Below are 14,176 nucleotides of genomic sequence, written 5' to 3'. Positions count from 1 at the left end.
ATCACCTTTGGATGAGCCGACTGACCAATGGATGTTATCAAGACTATCGAGCGGCTTGACGCGACCTTCATTGGCCGTGTCAAAGACATTCGTACAACCAGCAATCGGCGCCTGAGAAGATATCCAGCTTTCTGGTGGCTTGATCTATGCAAAGGCGCGTCCGGTGTGTGGCTTGAACTGGTAGCCGAGTGCGAGAGGACAAATCCAGGTAAGCAGGACTACGGCGTGTGGGGTTCTTTTGCGGCATGCTGACAGACATAAGCGTGAAGATGCGACCATCGGCCAGCCATTTTGGGCTCGCCGCATTGCTGCCGGTCGTGTTGACTCACTCGGGTGTCTTCATTGAACGAAGGATATGGGTCAGTGCCAAACTCACTAGTCGCCGACTGCCGGTCTCCCGAAGTAAGCCCTATGGTGCTACGGCGCCTGAATTCGGCGTAAAACAAGATACAATAATAAAGATATAAAGAGTCTTGGCTCGCCGCACAGTGAAGATATGTTAAACGATTCGTATACAACACAAATTAGACATTCTCTTATCTTTTAGGCGCTCCCCATTCTTGGTCATGAATCCCGTCAACACCAAGCCATACAACTTGCCCGCCGATGCAACTTGGTTGAGTATGTTTTTTTCTTCTAGCGACTGCCTCATTTCGCCAATCTCCGTCGAAAAAATTGACTTATTCTTGCGTAGTCACTGGTTGCTCGTCCGGTATTGGGAAAGCCTTGGCGACCTTAATTGCCAGCAAACCTTCCCACCGGTTGATCGCCACGGCCCGCAAGCCTGCAGATCTGTCTTATCTCTCCGACGACAACCCCAACATCCTCAAGCTTGCTTTGGACGTCACATCGCCAACATCCGTCAATGCTGCCTTTGAGTCGGCCGCCAAGCACTTCGGGAAAGACTTCCACCTCGATGCCGTGGTGAACAACGCCGGGTACTCGCTTTCCGGCGATACGGAGTCGGCAACCGAAGAGGAGACCCACTTGGAAATGGAGACCCTGTTTTTCGGCACCGCACGGGTGTCGACCCGGGCTATCGGAGTCATGCGCCAGCATCCGGAGCACCGAGGTGGTGTTATTTTCAACATTTCCTCTTTGGCCGGTCAGGTTGGGCTTCCCGGTCACGCCTACTATCATGCGAGTAAATGGGCTGTTGAGGGCTGGTCTGAGTCTGTGGCCAGGGAGATGCATCCGGATTGGAACAGTGAGCCCAATAATCCTGTCATTCATGTTCGTTACTCGATCACAGGGCTAATTTCGGAACACAGTCAACATCTGTATCGTGGAGCCTGCTGGAGTCAAGACTAACTTTGAAGGTCACAGCAAGGCCCATACCGCTCCCCATCCAGCCTACGCGGCCAGCGACATGCCTGCCCGAGCCCTTGAACGATACGTCAACGCAGGGCTCAAGATGGGCATGGGCGCTGAACCCTCTGCCATTGCGGATGCCATTCATGGTATCGCAAGCCGCGGGGACAAGATTCCGTTGCGAGTGCCCTTAGTCGCGACGGCGTGGAAGATGATCAAGGGAAAGTTCGAGAGCTTTTTGCCTGAGCTCGAGGCAGTCAAAGACATCGGCGCTATGGGTCAGCAGATCTAAAGGTAAAGACAACTAGTTCGCGCAAAATTGATGGCCCCAAGGGCTAGTATTCCTATGACAATTCATGGTTGTTCTCAAAAGTGACCACTTATTAGGTCTGGTCATATCGACTCAGCCCTGGAAGTGAAATCGAGTGTTATGGCTCGAACCAATAGTTCTGACATCAAGAGGAGATCAGATCACGAGAGAAGCGAGGGAAAGTTTTTGCCAAATGGATCCGAATGCATTTTTCTATGTTACAAGTCTATCAAAATTGAGTCGTACAGCCCTGGACTGAGCAAGCGCCAGTCTTCCACCTATGCATGCATTGTTCTGCTTGCTTGGTATTGCAATGCCAAGGTCAGGGGTTGCCCATCGTCGAATGAAAAGTCTGAGATGACCGGAGTCAAGCGTCGATGACGGCTGGTTGTTGAACCGCTTACTCGAGGTCGAAGGCAGTGGGGCCGTTGTAGGACTGGACCTGGGCGTTGGGCTGGGTAGCGACAACGAGCTGGTCGTTGGGGATGAGGTGGGAGCCAGTCTGGTTGGAGCTGGGGGTGACGGGCTGAGAGACGGTGAGGGTCAGGCCCTCAGCGGAGCGGACGACGTCGAAGGTGCGGGAAGAGTCGGTGCAAGGGGCCTCCTTGACGTCGGGGAGGGTGCTGGTGCCCTGGGCCTGGAAGAGGCCGGAGCACTTGACACCAGTGGTCTCCATGGTGCCGGGCTGGATGACGGTGAAAGAGTAGGAGCACTGGGAGCTGTGGGGGATGCAACCGGCGCTGAACTCAGAGACCTTGAAGGTAACGTCGCGCTGCTGGATAGCGGCAGCGGAGGCGACGGCGGCAGACGCGAGGATGGTGAGGAACTGCATTTTGATGGTTGGTTTTTGGTGGTTGGTAAAGAGAGTTGTTGAGTTGGTTTATTAGAGTTATTGAGTTGTAGGAGAGTGATTGATTGGTTGTGTTGTGGATGAGGACCAGAAAGAATCTTGGACGATGAATTCAAACGTCTTATATACTCGGATTGTTGCCACGATCTCTCCAGACTTCGGCTGCAAGTCTGCAAATACGAGGAGCCCAACTGCTCCTCACTCGTTAATGACGATCAGTCCCGACGATCGGTGGAGCCCAGCAATGCTTGACTCGTATTCGGAGGGACCGGTCCCCCGCAATAGGAGAATATCGACGTCATATGCCACTAAAGCTTCTGTAACGTTATGTCGAGGAAACTAAAACAGGGAACAAAACCCACAGAGGCTCAAATCGCACCCTTTGAGCGATGCAAGGAAGCAACGTCGAAGGCGCGCCGAAGGGCCGTCTTGTCACCTTGTGTTCATCCCAACACTGCCCCAGAAAGTTTAAGCTCCAGAAGTAGGGGGCAACTTGCACCAGATTCCATAAATACAGACGTCAGTGTTGTTTTTCTCCACTAATTCAGGGCTCTCCCGCATTCAACCATCAGATGACACTGCCTCCGCCGCATTATCAAGTGAATTATACCTGCCAACTTTCAATCGGAATGATTCCGGAAGACAGAGTCCCCTCGTATGTCCGTATCAAAGCCGCTTACATACTCACTCTTCTGGTTCCATCCACCGCGCGCTAGACACGATGGTCACAAAGGAGGCCAGCGCATTGCAGTGACGACGTATTCTGGTGTTAAGCGAGTCCCTTCGCTGCACCCCCTTGTTTTAGACTCAAACCTCGCGAAATGGCTGGGGATTGGACAATGGACACTCGTATCGGTTGCAACGGCAAAAAGTCATCTCATGCTCTCCGTGATGTCCACTTGCAAGCCCACCGTTGACCATCATCCAATACTGAAGCCGAGTTCGGCCATGATCACTCCTCACGGGCACCAGAATAACCATGGCTCCCTATCCCTGACTCAAAACTTAGCGATCTTGGGTCCGGAAATACGCACACCGCCATCGAAACCAGCCCTGTAGCCCTGTAAAACAACATGGAATATGTGAATCTGAAAATCGATGCGGAGTTGCTTCCAAATGCCTGCTCACTTGCAGCCTTGTCACGATTGAAAAAAAGGAGAAAGTCTTCATGGCGGTGTTGTAGAAGTGATTTTTGGTTATGGCGCGATAGCCAGCAAAAGGTCTCAGCGCAAGCAAGAAACCGTCGAAACATGTCGGACATGCGACGGCAATAAACACAACCTCGGACTTCTGTTCACGGTAAACATGAAGCAATTCGGAAATCCCACCAGTTGGGCGGCCTCTCCCCATGTTGTGGCGCCCGGGCCGCCCATAGGGCCGCATGAAGGGACGCTTCCGACGGGAGCTCTTTCAATGGGGCCTCGGACGAATGCCCGGCCGAGGCGGATTCGCTGTGTCGAATAAATGGCACAGGCTTTAAGTCTATATTTAGACTGTGGATGGGTCCATCCTAATGCCTGGACAGATTTAATTGGCTGGTGGGCTTGCTAACGGGTGCTTCATGTTATTCCCCAAAGGCTGCAATGCAAATTGAGCAATTTTGCGATCGTTGTTGATTTTCATCATGTCATCAATCATGACATCCACTTCTTTATGACCACCCAACGTGTTTGTGAAGCACACCAAGCGCGTGTTCACCGAGGTCTGCATCGTGGTTCTCGTCCAAGGACCTGCTGGCATTGTTGTTGCTATGATCTGTCATGCCAACTCAACAGAAACCAGACATGGATGACGGAACAACAAAGCCCCTCGCGTCCATGTTTCCGGGGCTTCTCTCTGATTTTTTTTTTACGAACTGCTACTTCCCTGATGGTTGCATTCCTCTCCAGCCAGCTTCATGCCAGTTAATGCCTTACGCTATGTTTAGTTTCCACGAATCGGGCTGTTGAGCAGGTTTCTTTTTTTGAACCATCATTGATATCCACATTCACAACCCACCTACTATCGAGATTGACACGATCGCCGTTTTTGACAGCCCATGCATGTCCCTTTACGAGCTCATTGGCTGCCGCGACCGAACAGCCCATCGAAGTACTTGGATCAAGCTTGAGTGCCAGTGATCAAATACGAATTTCAAGCCATCTTTGCCTAGATCTTGAGGAAACAAACTGGACATTTGCTTTGTTTGTGCTTCTGAACCATCGGAAGCCGTGAATTTGTGAGCTGATAATAACTCTATTACACTTTGCAGATATTTCTGCAAAATCAACATAGTGGCGGAGTGGTTAGGCTACGATGTATTGCTTGCCCTCATTGAATTATCGCATTGCAACCGTGATTGAGCTGTGCAAGCTGGAGAGACATTTGTTTCTTACTGCGGTAGTCCCGAGTCGAGTATCTTGCTTGAAGTTCAAACAGCCATTTCGTTGATCCACCAGGCCAAGAGTATGATGGTCAATCGTTTTGGACCCTGATGCACATTCAACTGGGTCGCGCTTCACCGTGTTTTCTTCCATGACAGGAGACTACCCCCAACGGCAGGACTTCGCCTACTTCATGCGGGGGAGCATGTTTGTGACCGTCCTGCAAATGAACCGGGCCAGCATATACCTACACCGCCGGGTTGAAAAGACTGAAGTTCATCCCTGATGATTCATGCCCAGGTGGGTGGGCAGTGTTGTTCCTCAGGAGCATCATACAGTGGAAACTCGTGTGTCATCCCACCGTCGAGGCTTCGTTCGGCGCCCGCGCACTCCCTTCGAAACCAGGAATTCGGAATTCCCCCTTTAACCCACAGCTTCGCCTGCGCATTCAGGAAAAGGATAGTTGGCGAAGTTCGCAGTCGCAATCCTCTCTTCCTTTCTTCTTCTTCTTCTTCTTCTTCATCTTTATCTTACCTTCTGACCCGATCCCCCTTCAATGTGGTGTTGGCCACACTGTTCATCCCACAGCGGTCACTCCCCATCGAACAATGCCAAGACTCATGCATCCAGTCGAATTTGAATGCGACAGAGATTGTGAGCAATACTCCAATCATTAACATAGACGGTAGTTTGTTCTGTGAAAGATAATCATCGACCTGTGTGGTGAAACTGGACGCTGGTGGCCTTTCGATGCCACCGTTACCGTCCTGCCCGTCTGGAAATCTGCCGTCTTCCCAGATGGCACCCTCCCCGTTTCATGTTCAAGAGCGGCCTGCCCGATTAACAGACACTCCAAATAGGAGATTTCGACTGGCCACCACCTTTTTGCCGGTCAAATGAGCTGTTAAAGCGATTATCTGCCGCGCTCAATCTATCATAAACGGGTCTTGGCAGCCTCTTGGTGAAGCGCAAGCTTGTCGAATTGTCGGGAAAGAGGGCGGCCGAACTTGTCATACATCGTTCTTATTGATGGTCATCAGGGGCCTTTTCGGTAGTTGGACGGCCCTCAGAATTGGCTTCTGCCAAGAATAACATAAAAGACACGAATGCATGCTGCAATGATGAGGCGGAAAGGCTCACAGTCTGCATTCCTTTTATTACCATCTACGGAGGACGTTGCCAGTCTTCTCGCAGTACCTTTAACCTGCGGAAGAGTCCAGATTTCATGGGCATGATAGGCTGATGTAATCATCTCTGTCTTCCGGGATGGTCGCAGAAAGCATGATCATTCTTGTTGCCTTCCTGGCAGCAACGTCACTTGCCCTTCCATTCCCGTTCAACCTTGGTTCATTGTTATCTGAAGAACAAACAGTATCACCGCGCCAAGTGGGCCAAGGCGTCAACGGGAACCAGACCGGCAATTCCGGCTCTGTCAGCTGTGGCGGAACAGGCGATGGTAACGGCGTAGGCTTTGCGGGTATAGGCAATGATATAGATACTGGTAGGTAACTGTTTCTGATTCATAGGTTTCCAAATACTTTTACTCAATTGAGGTGCTAATTTGCCACCTAGGCGACGACTTCGATATCGGTGACGGGAACAATACGATCGGTGATGGGAACACCATTGAAATTGGAGACAGAATTACGGAGGTGACAAACATCAACGTCGGCTCTGGGAACTTTTCCGGCGTCAATGTCGGGCCGGGTGGCGGGGGAACCAACGGGACGAACAAGACCGCCGACATGAGCATTAACATAAATCTACGTGTGATGGTCGAAGACGGTCGTGTGAGCATCGGGGTTGTGTAATGGCACATCAGAGCCGGAAGTTTATCAAGTATGACTGGTTGCTTGATTCAGGAACTACGTTTCGGTGCAGGCTTTGAGTGAAGTTGGGATAAGTGCAGGGCTGGCTTAGGACTAAGAAATGGAAGCCATCCTCAATCAAGATACCCGCAGCTCGTGCACCCTATCGATTGAATGCAGTGTAGTCTCAGCAAGTGACTGGTCTCGGTCCAGGTGCTGTGTACGCCTTGCCTCCGTTGTTGGGGACACCACCAGTGCCATAGATGTTGATGAAGATAGACGGGTCACTTTGCTGATACGCACCCGGGAACTTGACAGTCGAGCTCGGAGACAAGGATCCAGATCCCGTGACCTTGATGTTTGCGCAAGAGATGTAGAATTGAGCGCCGTTCTGGGTGTGGGCGGAGTGTAGAGCGAGCAGCTCAACGCGCAACAGGTATTCCCCAGGGGCGATGCATTGAGGCAGGTTGAAGTAGCTCCAGCCATTGTTGCTGATCATCTTGTCAACGGCCCATTTTCCAGAGCTGGTGTCAAGGTTATCCTCAGCGACCTTGAACCAGTTGAGACCGGTGATGCCGGTGGACGAAGCGCTGGAAACCTTTGCCAGCCAGGCGGTAATCGGGCCCTTGTGAGATGCGGCAATCGGGTTATCCGGGTCTCCGGGAAACTGGGCGCCGCCGATGACATGCTGCCACCAGGCACCGATCTTGTCTCCGGGAGCGACCGAGATGACCTCCTGAGAGGAGGTGGCTACTTTACCGCAGATCATATCCTGAGAGTTGACATCTGTCGTCGGATTGTTCTGGTTCGGAGCGCGGAGACCGGCGAGAGATCCATATTCCTTCCCGTTTACTGATATTTTCTGTAAAGCGGAAGATGAGTAACGGCACCACGATCGGGAAATACCTTCACATGACTTACTTGGAAGATGCAGTGACCATGGGCAAGTGCCGCAAGGGTGACCGTAGAGAGGAACGATAGCTTCATGACGAGGGTTTGATTCAGGAGAAATACCTGCTATGATGACGAGAAAAACGATTGAAAGTGTCTCTGAAGAGCTTGGTCTTATATATATCACCACAGAGATCGAAGTTCGGGGTTCAGGGCATGTTCGAACCTTTCATCGGAATCCAGGTCCAAAACTCCGATAGGTATTTCTCTATTCTGAGGGCCACAATGATGCGCCCATTCGCTAGTATGCCGCCTCCAGTCGCATAGACGCCCTGGCGAGGAAGCCCTCGGAGGCAAATAACGGGACTACACTGCCGCCAAACCGAAAGGGCCGACATCATATATCTCACAGCGACGCTGACTTTCCTTCACACATTGCCTGGTAGATCGACATTTATGTGATTGGTCAGAGCGGAAGTTGAGTACCGACGACGGTTCTGGTTGGCAGAAATTGTATTTAGGCGGATTACTTGACGACCATCAACCAAGTTTGTGACTGTGGGGGACACGGCTGGATATGACCGGAAAGGTGGTGGCTGGAATCCATATGAGGCCGTGATCTGGTCGACTAAGTCGGTAATTCGTCTCATCGAGACCTGGGCAAAGCCTGAATACAAAGCTTATGACCTCGTGTCTTCAATATCCATATTTCTGGCTTGTGTCACGAGATCGATGACTGTCTGATCAAACGTCCGGTAGTCCAGACCAAGCTCCTTTGCCGCAGTTTTGTTCTCCAGACCGTGTGACGTGTCAATCACCTGCTCCTCCTCGGCAACAGTTCCTCTCGCCCAGTCAAAGTTGTCAGCCATAATCTTCGCAGCCAAACCGTACGAGAAACGATCATTGGCTCCCAAGAGGTATCGCTTTCCTCCTGCTTGGGGTCGTAAGAGCGCCTCGACATGCGCCACGGCAAGGTCTCGAACATCAATCCAGAATGGGACTCTAGCCACCGGAAGGGGGGTTTCACCCTTTGCAATTTTCCAAAGCATCGCATTTGACTCGTTCAGCTTCGAAACCCCGCTGACTGGATGTACGACTGGCCCGAATGTCATCGGGGGGCACAGTGTCACAAGGTCGAAGTGGCGAGATTTGCCTTCGTCGGTGGCCCGCATCCAGTCCCAGGCGACTAATTCAGCGTACTTCTTCGCTGCTCTGTACGCAATGACTGGGCTTGTTCCAGGGATGCAATCTCCTTCCTCAGTTAATGGGTTCCAGTCATCACTCGTGTAATCGAAGTAAGGAGGTGCCTTGCGGTCGGAGTTGAGCACAGCAGCGAAAGATGACGTAATGACGATCCGCTTGATGTTTGGTTGAGCCTCTGCCGCAGACATGATCGCATGTACACCATTTTTTGCTGGTAGAATGAGCTCTCGCTCATTATCCTTGACATCGTACGTGAAGGGCTTTGGGATGATATCTGTCAGCATCCACCGCAAGCTTGCAACACAAGTAAACTCACACTGGCAACGTGGATGATACCATCAATACCCTCTATCTTCCCATCAAACACATTTGTGTTCTCGAAGTCCCCGATCTCGATGAAATCTAGTTTATCGGCATATTGCTGTCGTGACTTGATCATTTCTTCACCCTTCGCCAAAGTCCGAGTGGCGCCTCGCACTCGGACGCCCCGTCGGAGGAGTTCGTCGACAACATGGGCTCCAATAAAGCCCGTTGCACCCGTAACCAATACGTATTGTCTAAATCAAACAGTTAGATGAATGAAATTTTACCGGATCAAAACTTACGGTCCCTCCATGCTAGTTGTAGTTTCACAGCAGCAATTACGCTGGAATAAGATGGTCAGAGGAGGGTGCACTGTACGGGTTTTCCGAGTCGTCAACGTTCGACTGAATGAAGTCCGACACCTAGGTTCTTGTGCGAATGGCCCGATCTCCTCTTTGACGGCCTTAACTCGTGTGAGTTATACAAAACAAGCATGCGTCGGATTCCTCAAGTTGCGGCTTGTAAATATCCGTTTCCCCTCACCAACATCGTTCGGATTCCTCTTGCCCGAGGGCCCGAATCGTCCTTGGCGTAGAGACTAGTCCCACTTTAGGCTACCTATGCTATGATCCGATTGGCTCAGTGCCGCCCAACTTGGACTAGCATTAGATATCGAACAGTCCCTACCGCGGTCCTCATCACTTACCTCAAGGTACCAAACAATTACACGGGCTGTATTGGGGAGTTGTTTCCATGTGTTGACCATAAGATAAAAGCAGATCACACGCCGTTCGGTATCAACAATCAATGGTTCTAGTCCCGATCATGGGACTCTCAACATGGACGAGTCTACTTCCAGGGACCAGGAGCCTCCTGGAGTGACATGGCAACTAGGACTTCCCACGACTGAAGGTCATAAAGAAGACCTAATCCATGGAGCCGTTCATGCAAACGCCAGATCTTGAACAGGGCTTATATGGGCAAGGCACGAGCTCCATGTTCGAAATTATCATGGCTGTACATAAATAAGAGTCGGTGCAGACCGAAAATTCCCCAGAGAGAGGAAACAGGAAAGACGGTTGAAACACCGTGGTGTGATGAACAGGGAGTCTCGGCCCCGCAGTTCTTATCCAATATGGGTGAATAGACGCGGTCGGACGCCGAACAACATGTTTACAGCTGTCGGGGTGGAATCCCAAGACTTTCAACGTTTGATGGAACGGGCCGAGGCACGTGTTTGCTTCTAGAAGCCCTTTGGCATGATATCTGCAGCCTTGCTAAACGACCAGATTCCATTCATTGAATCTGAATGTTAGTAATACAGTAACATCTTCGCGAGTAAGGAGGGTACGCTCCCCAGCTCCTATCCTACTCGAGCTCGGGTGAGCGTTATTGGCTGAGCAACAAGCAATGCACTGCGAAAGGGGCAATTAGAACAGAGACAAGTGATGCCGACAGTAGTGCCAAAAAGCCGGCGCTATGATCAATCTCAAACACTTTGCGGTTTCCTAGCCAGGGTGATTCTCAACGATTCTTTGTAGAACATTCCATTATTCGAGCAGGCCAGGTGTCCCCAGCGGTTTGCTAATTTCGGGCCAAATTTGATGCACGCTGATTGACGGCGGACAAACTTTCCTCACTGTGTGCTTCAAGCATACTTCATCCGTTTTCGTCTGTACAGGGAATCTGTCGTCTTAAGTTGCATGAAATGGACTCCCCGACACGTGCAAGACCCTCGGTTTCCCCACCTCCAAGTCAGGTTGACCTAAGTTTCAATCCTTCAAACCAAATACAAGCTTCGACCGATGTTGCTCATCAAGGATAGCTAGACGGAACTGACCTTGGCGAAACAAGCTCCGGGCGTAAACAACGTGATCATTTGTGCATTCCATTCAAGGAGTCGCGTAGTATGACCACAAACATCTGCTTCGCATCTTCCCCAAAAGTTTGATAGTTCGGGGTGCTCCAGGTTCCTCTGTGCAATAAGACTCTTACGACGTAAGCCCGAGAGCATCCGGGATCGATCCGTTCGAACCTTATTCTGCCCAGGCAAGAGTATAGCAGTCTGTCTGCCCATCCCCCCACGCAACCCGCTCCACTCCACTTGTCTTGTTATTTTCTTCAATGACCATCACCACTCTGGATAAACAGCTGAACTCGGGCGGGCGACATCATGGCGCAAGAAGCTGGCCCGGTGGGAGCATTTCCGCCTCCGCCGGGGCGGGTACCGAATTTTGCGCAGCCGGATGATCTTGGGAGAGCGAATCTGGTGGTCGGTCTGGCTGTGATGGCGGGATTGACGACAATCATGTTCGGTCTGCGAAGCTATTCCAAGACGGCGCTCAACACTCATTGGTACATGGAAGATTGTGAGTACCGCTCCAGAATTGAAATCAAGTGATGGACACTAACGCTTCCGCAGGGACGTGCTTAGCAGCTTATGTACGATTTCTCTCTCATCGCGAAGGGAAACACCTCTGATAACATTGTCTTCAGGGCCTGTGGATGTGCTATATCAGCACTGTGCTTGTCAGTAAGTGGCGCCTTTCGTGCCTTGTGCGTGATTACCTGCTGATGGATTGCGAAAGTGGCGCACTACGGAGAAGGCTACCACGAATGGGAAGTAACGAAAGAAGCATACAAGGAGGTCCTGCGAGTAGGTCACAAATCTGTGGAACTAACCTGCCCGATACCCTTCGAGGCTAACCATTGCCAGTGGCTTTATATCGGCTCCATTCTCTACTGCCCAGCAGCCTACTTGACGAAGGCCACGCTTCTTCTCCTAGAAGCGCGAGTATTCGCAGTTTACGAAAGGGTATCTAGAGGTGTTTTCACCTTTATATACGTGCTTTTGTTCTGCTATATACCGATAATGGTGTTGAAGATATTAGTTTGCATACCGGTCTCTGCCACGTGGGACTCCGACATCAAACCAGCAAACTGTTTGAACCAGCGGAAGGTATTTATATCCGACATGTGCTTGGGCGTCTTTACCGACATCATCATCTTGCTGCTTCCTCTCGCTATGACGTTCTCTCTTCGGCTGCCTTTTTGGACAAAGGTCAAGGTGGTTGCTCTGCTAAGTGCTGGAGGAATCGCTACTGGTGTATCCATCTTTCGTCTTTATAAGTCCATTCTATTCCTTGAGCCTTCAGATAGAACGGAGGGTTTCGTTCTGCTAGACATCACCACGTAGGTCTCGTGTCTAGATGCATCACGTGTGAGGAGACTGCTGACTACAAACAGAGCGCTGGAGCTAGCAATCGGACTTATTTGTGCTTGTTTGCCAACAATCAACTTGTTGATCCAAAGGAAGCTCGATATTCGAGAATTCTCACCGAACCGACCACGAACGGGCCGCAAGGGTGCTCGAAAACGAGGAAGGACGTTACTTTATTGGTCATTTGGAGCGCCGCGAACAGCAAATAGCCTGTCGTCGAGGGGAAGATCCTTGAAGACTCAACGAGACACCTTGACGTATCCTTCAACTCTATCTAGAACTAATTCGGATGACATCTGGGGCTACGATCCGAGAGCAACGTCGATTGATGGTCGTCGTGAGGGCTGGTTACAGCAGGCACAAGGGATCAAACAACAGTACGACCTTGAAGCATTCCCTATGCAAGCCGGCCCAATAAAGGAAGTTCAGAAGGATTGGGACGATGCTTGGAATAATCAAAGGTTGCCGTCAAAGCCAGATACAGCCTGGGGACCTAGGCATCCGGGGATGTCACATTTCGAAAGCAAGGATCTCTCTCGTTTAATATACCCAGATAGAAGATGATGGACAACAAATGCAATTTTGTAATATTTGAAACATTCGAGTGCTGTTGTACCAATTTCCCACAATGACAGGCTCCGGCAAGCAGGGCAACCGACATAGCCCAAGCAAAACCTCATCTGCGTCTCATTTGAGGGTAAGTTGGGCGATGCACTCTCTCGTGATTCGTCTCTACTCCCTGAACGAAAGCTGCATCTAAACCGCGGGGAGGATATGTTCTTGTTCTTCCTTTCTCATCAATCTCGCGCTGCAATATTTGCCGGCCCTGACGATCGAGTGGCTCAATTGGAGCTCGTTGAAACCCCGTGCGATTCCCTGGGGGATGCGCCAACACCCCAGCTTCAACGAGTTCGTCCTTGCCGTCGACTTGCGCAACACGAACAGCGGCTCTGACCGTCATCGGATCATTGCCTGGCCTGCCATCTGCTGGGCCAAAAACGTTTGCCCTCTCATTTCGATGAATACGGCGCTCCACTTGATGAGCGTTCATACATGGATCATCGTAGCGAAAACGGAACTGAGTGTCCGGTGGCGGGATGGGATATTCATGTAGTCGACCTGCAGGACCCTGCACACGACCGGGGCCTGTTTCGAAGTTATCGATCGGCTGTGTGCGAGGTTGCCCACGTTGACCTTCATTGTTCCGGTATTCCCTGGGATATCGGGATCTTGTTCGTGTATTTGGAGCAGGTGCGTCTTCCAGATTCAATGGTATGGCCGCAGCTGGGACAGGCCCTTTTGGAGTGCGATATTGCTGTGAGATGGAAAATTAGCACCCGTCATTGTGACCCAAAATTACAACCTCGGACATAGAATATTTGGCATAAGAGACTGTTGATAGTTGGAAATAAACACGCCAGACTCTTGCCGCACACGTACCAGGTGCTGCTTGGTGTTGTCGGTATTACGCCGCTGTGTGGATTGTTTGTTGCCCATGTTCAGAACTTTCCCGGTATCAGGGAACAATATATCAGGGGAAAAAAGGTTAAGATGGCAGTCAGAGCCTCAGAGGAAATTGAGAATGCGAAAAACAATAAAAATAGTAAGAACGCAGTGAGGTCACTTCACCAGGAAGAGACGATTCGGCGAGGCAGGATTGCAGTGTCTGAAATCGTTGACCCGGGGCTCTGGGCGTTCGACCTTAAATAATTTCATTCATTGATCTCTTGTCGAGTTGTGGCCAAAATAAACGCCAAAGCAGTTTAGAAACTAAAATAAGTCCAGACAGCCGTTGTTGGCCAGAATTCCCGGCCTGGACATGTGTATCATACGGGCCCAACCAACGTCTTCATCTATCTCTAGATTTAAAGCCAGCAAGTTAAGCGCTGATATCAAATAAAGTAACACTCTGTGTTG

The 14,176-nt window shown here is 50.8% G+C and overlaps 6 protein-coding genes across 6 annotated transcripts; 2 read left to right on the top strand and 4 right to left on the bottom strand.

The window, feature by feature from the left end:
• Window positions 1-566: 566 nt before the first annotated feature.
• On the top strand, window positions 567-1,603 carry CGCA056_v005693 (putative oxidoreductase; the record flags this gene model as incomplete). The annotated part of the gene is made up of 3 exons (XM_037320944.1): window positions 567-621; window positions 695-1,207; window positions 1,272-1,603. The coding sequence occupies 3 exons, from the start codon at window positions 567-569 to the stop codon at window positions 1,601-1,603; spliced, it is 900 nt and encodes a 299-aa protein (XP_037181213.1).
• Window positions 1,604-2,021: 418 nt separating this feature from the next.
• On the bottom strand, window positions 2,022-2,453 carry CGCA056_v005692 (uncharacterized protein; the record flags this gene model as incomplete). The annotated part of the gene is made up of 1 exon (XM_037320943.1): window positions 2,022-2,453. The coding sequence occupies one exon, from the start codon at window positions 2,451-2,453 to the stop codon at window positions 2,022-2,024; it is 432 nt and encodes a 143-aa protein (XP_037181214.1).
• A 3,647-nt stretch (window positions 2,454-6,100) lies between these two features.
• On the top strand, window positions 6,101-6,645 carry CGCA056_v005691 (uncharacterized protein; the record flags this gene model as incomplete). The annotated part of the gene is made up of 2 exons (XM_037320942.1): window positions 6,101-6,335; window positions 6,407-6,645. 2 exons carry the CDS (start codon window positions 6,101-6,103, stop codon window positions 6,643-6,645), a joined length of 474 nt encoding a protein of 157 aa, XP_037181211.1.
• A 184-nt stretch (window positions 6,646-6,829) lies between these two features.
• Window positions 6,830-7,629, bottom strand: eglD-9 (putative endo-beta-1,4-glucanase D; the record flags this gene model as incomplete). Its single annotated transcript, XM_037320941.1, has 2 exons — window positions 6,830-7,504; window positions 7,564-7,629. 2 exons carry the CDS (start codon window positions 7,627-7,629, stop codon window positions 6,830-6,832), a joined length of 741 nt encoding a protein of 246 aa, XP_037181212.1.
• Window positions 7,630-8,213: 584 nt separating this feature from the next.
• On the bottom strand, window positions 8,214-9,352 carry CGCA056_v005689 (putative uncharacterized oxidoreductase; the record flags this gene model as incomplete). Its single annotated transcript, XM_037320940.1, has 3 exons — window positions 8,214-8,996; window positions 9,053-9,293; window positions 9,342-9,352. The coding sequence occupies 3 exons, from the start codon at window positions 9,350-9,352 to the stop codon at window positions 8,214-8,216; spliced, it is 1,035 nt and encodes a 344-aa protein (XP_037182217.1).
• Window positions 9,353-12,935: 3,583 nt separating this feature from the next.
• Window positions 12,936-13,756, bottom strand: CGCA056_v005688 (uncharacterized protein; the record flags this gene model as incomplete). Its single annotated transcript, XM_037320939.1, has 2 exons — window positions 12,936-13,574; window positions 13,700-13,756. 2 exons carry the CDS (start codon window positions 13,754-13,756, stop codon window positions 12,936-12,938), a joined length of 696 nt encoding a protein of 231 aa, XP_037182216.1.
• Between the last annotated feature and the right edge of the window lie 420 nt (window positions 13,757-14,176).

This window comes from Colletotrichum aenigma (assembly GCF_013390185.1).
Source record: "Colletotrichum aenigma strain Cg56 chromosome Unknown KSG_Cg56_contig03, whole genome shotgun sequence".
Taxonomy (NCBI): domain Eukaryota; kingdom Fungi; phylum Ascomycota; class Sordariomycetes; order Glomerellales; family Glomerellaceae; genus Colletotrichum; species Colletotrichum aenigma.
The sequence above is the reverse complement of the archived record's forward strand: the minus strand, read 5'-3'. Positions and strand labels throughout refer to the sequence as shown.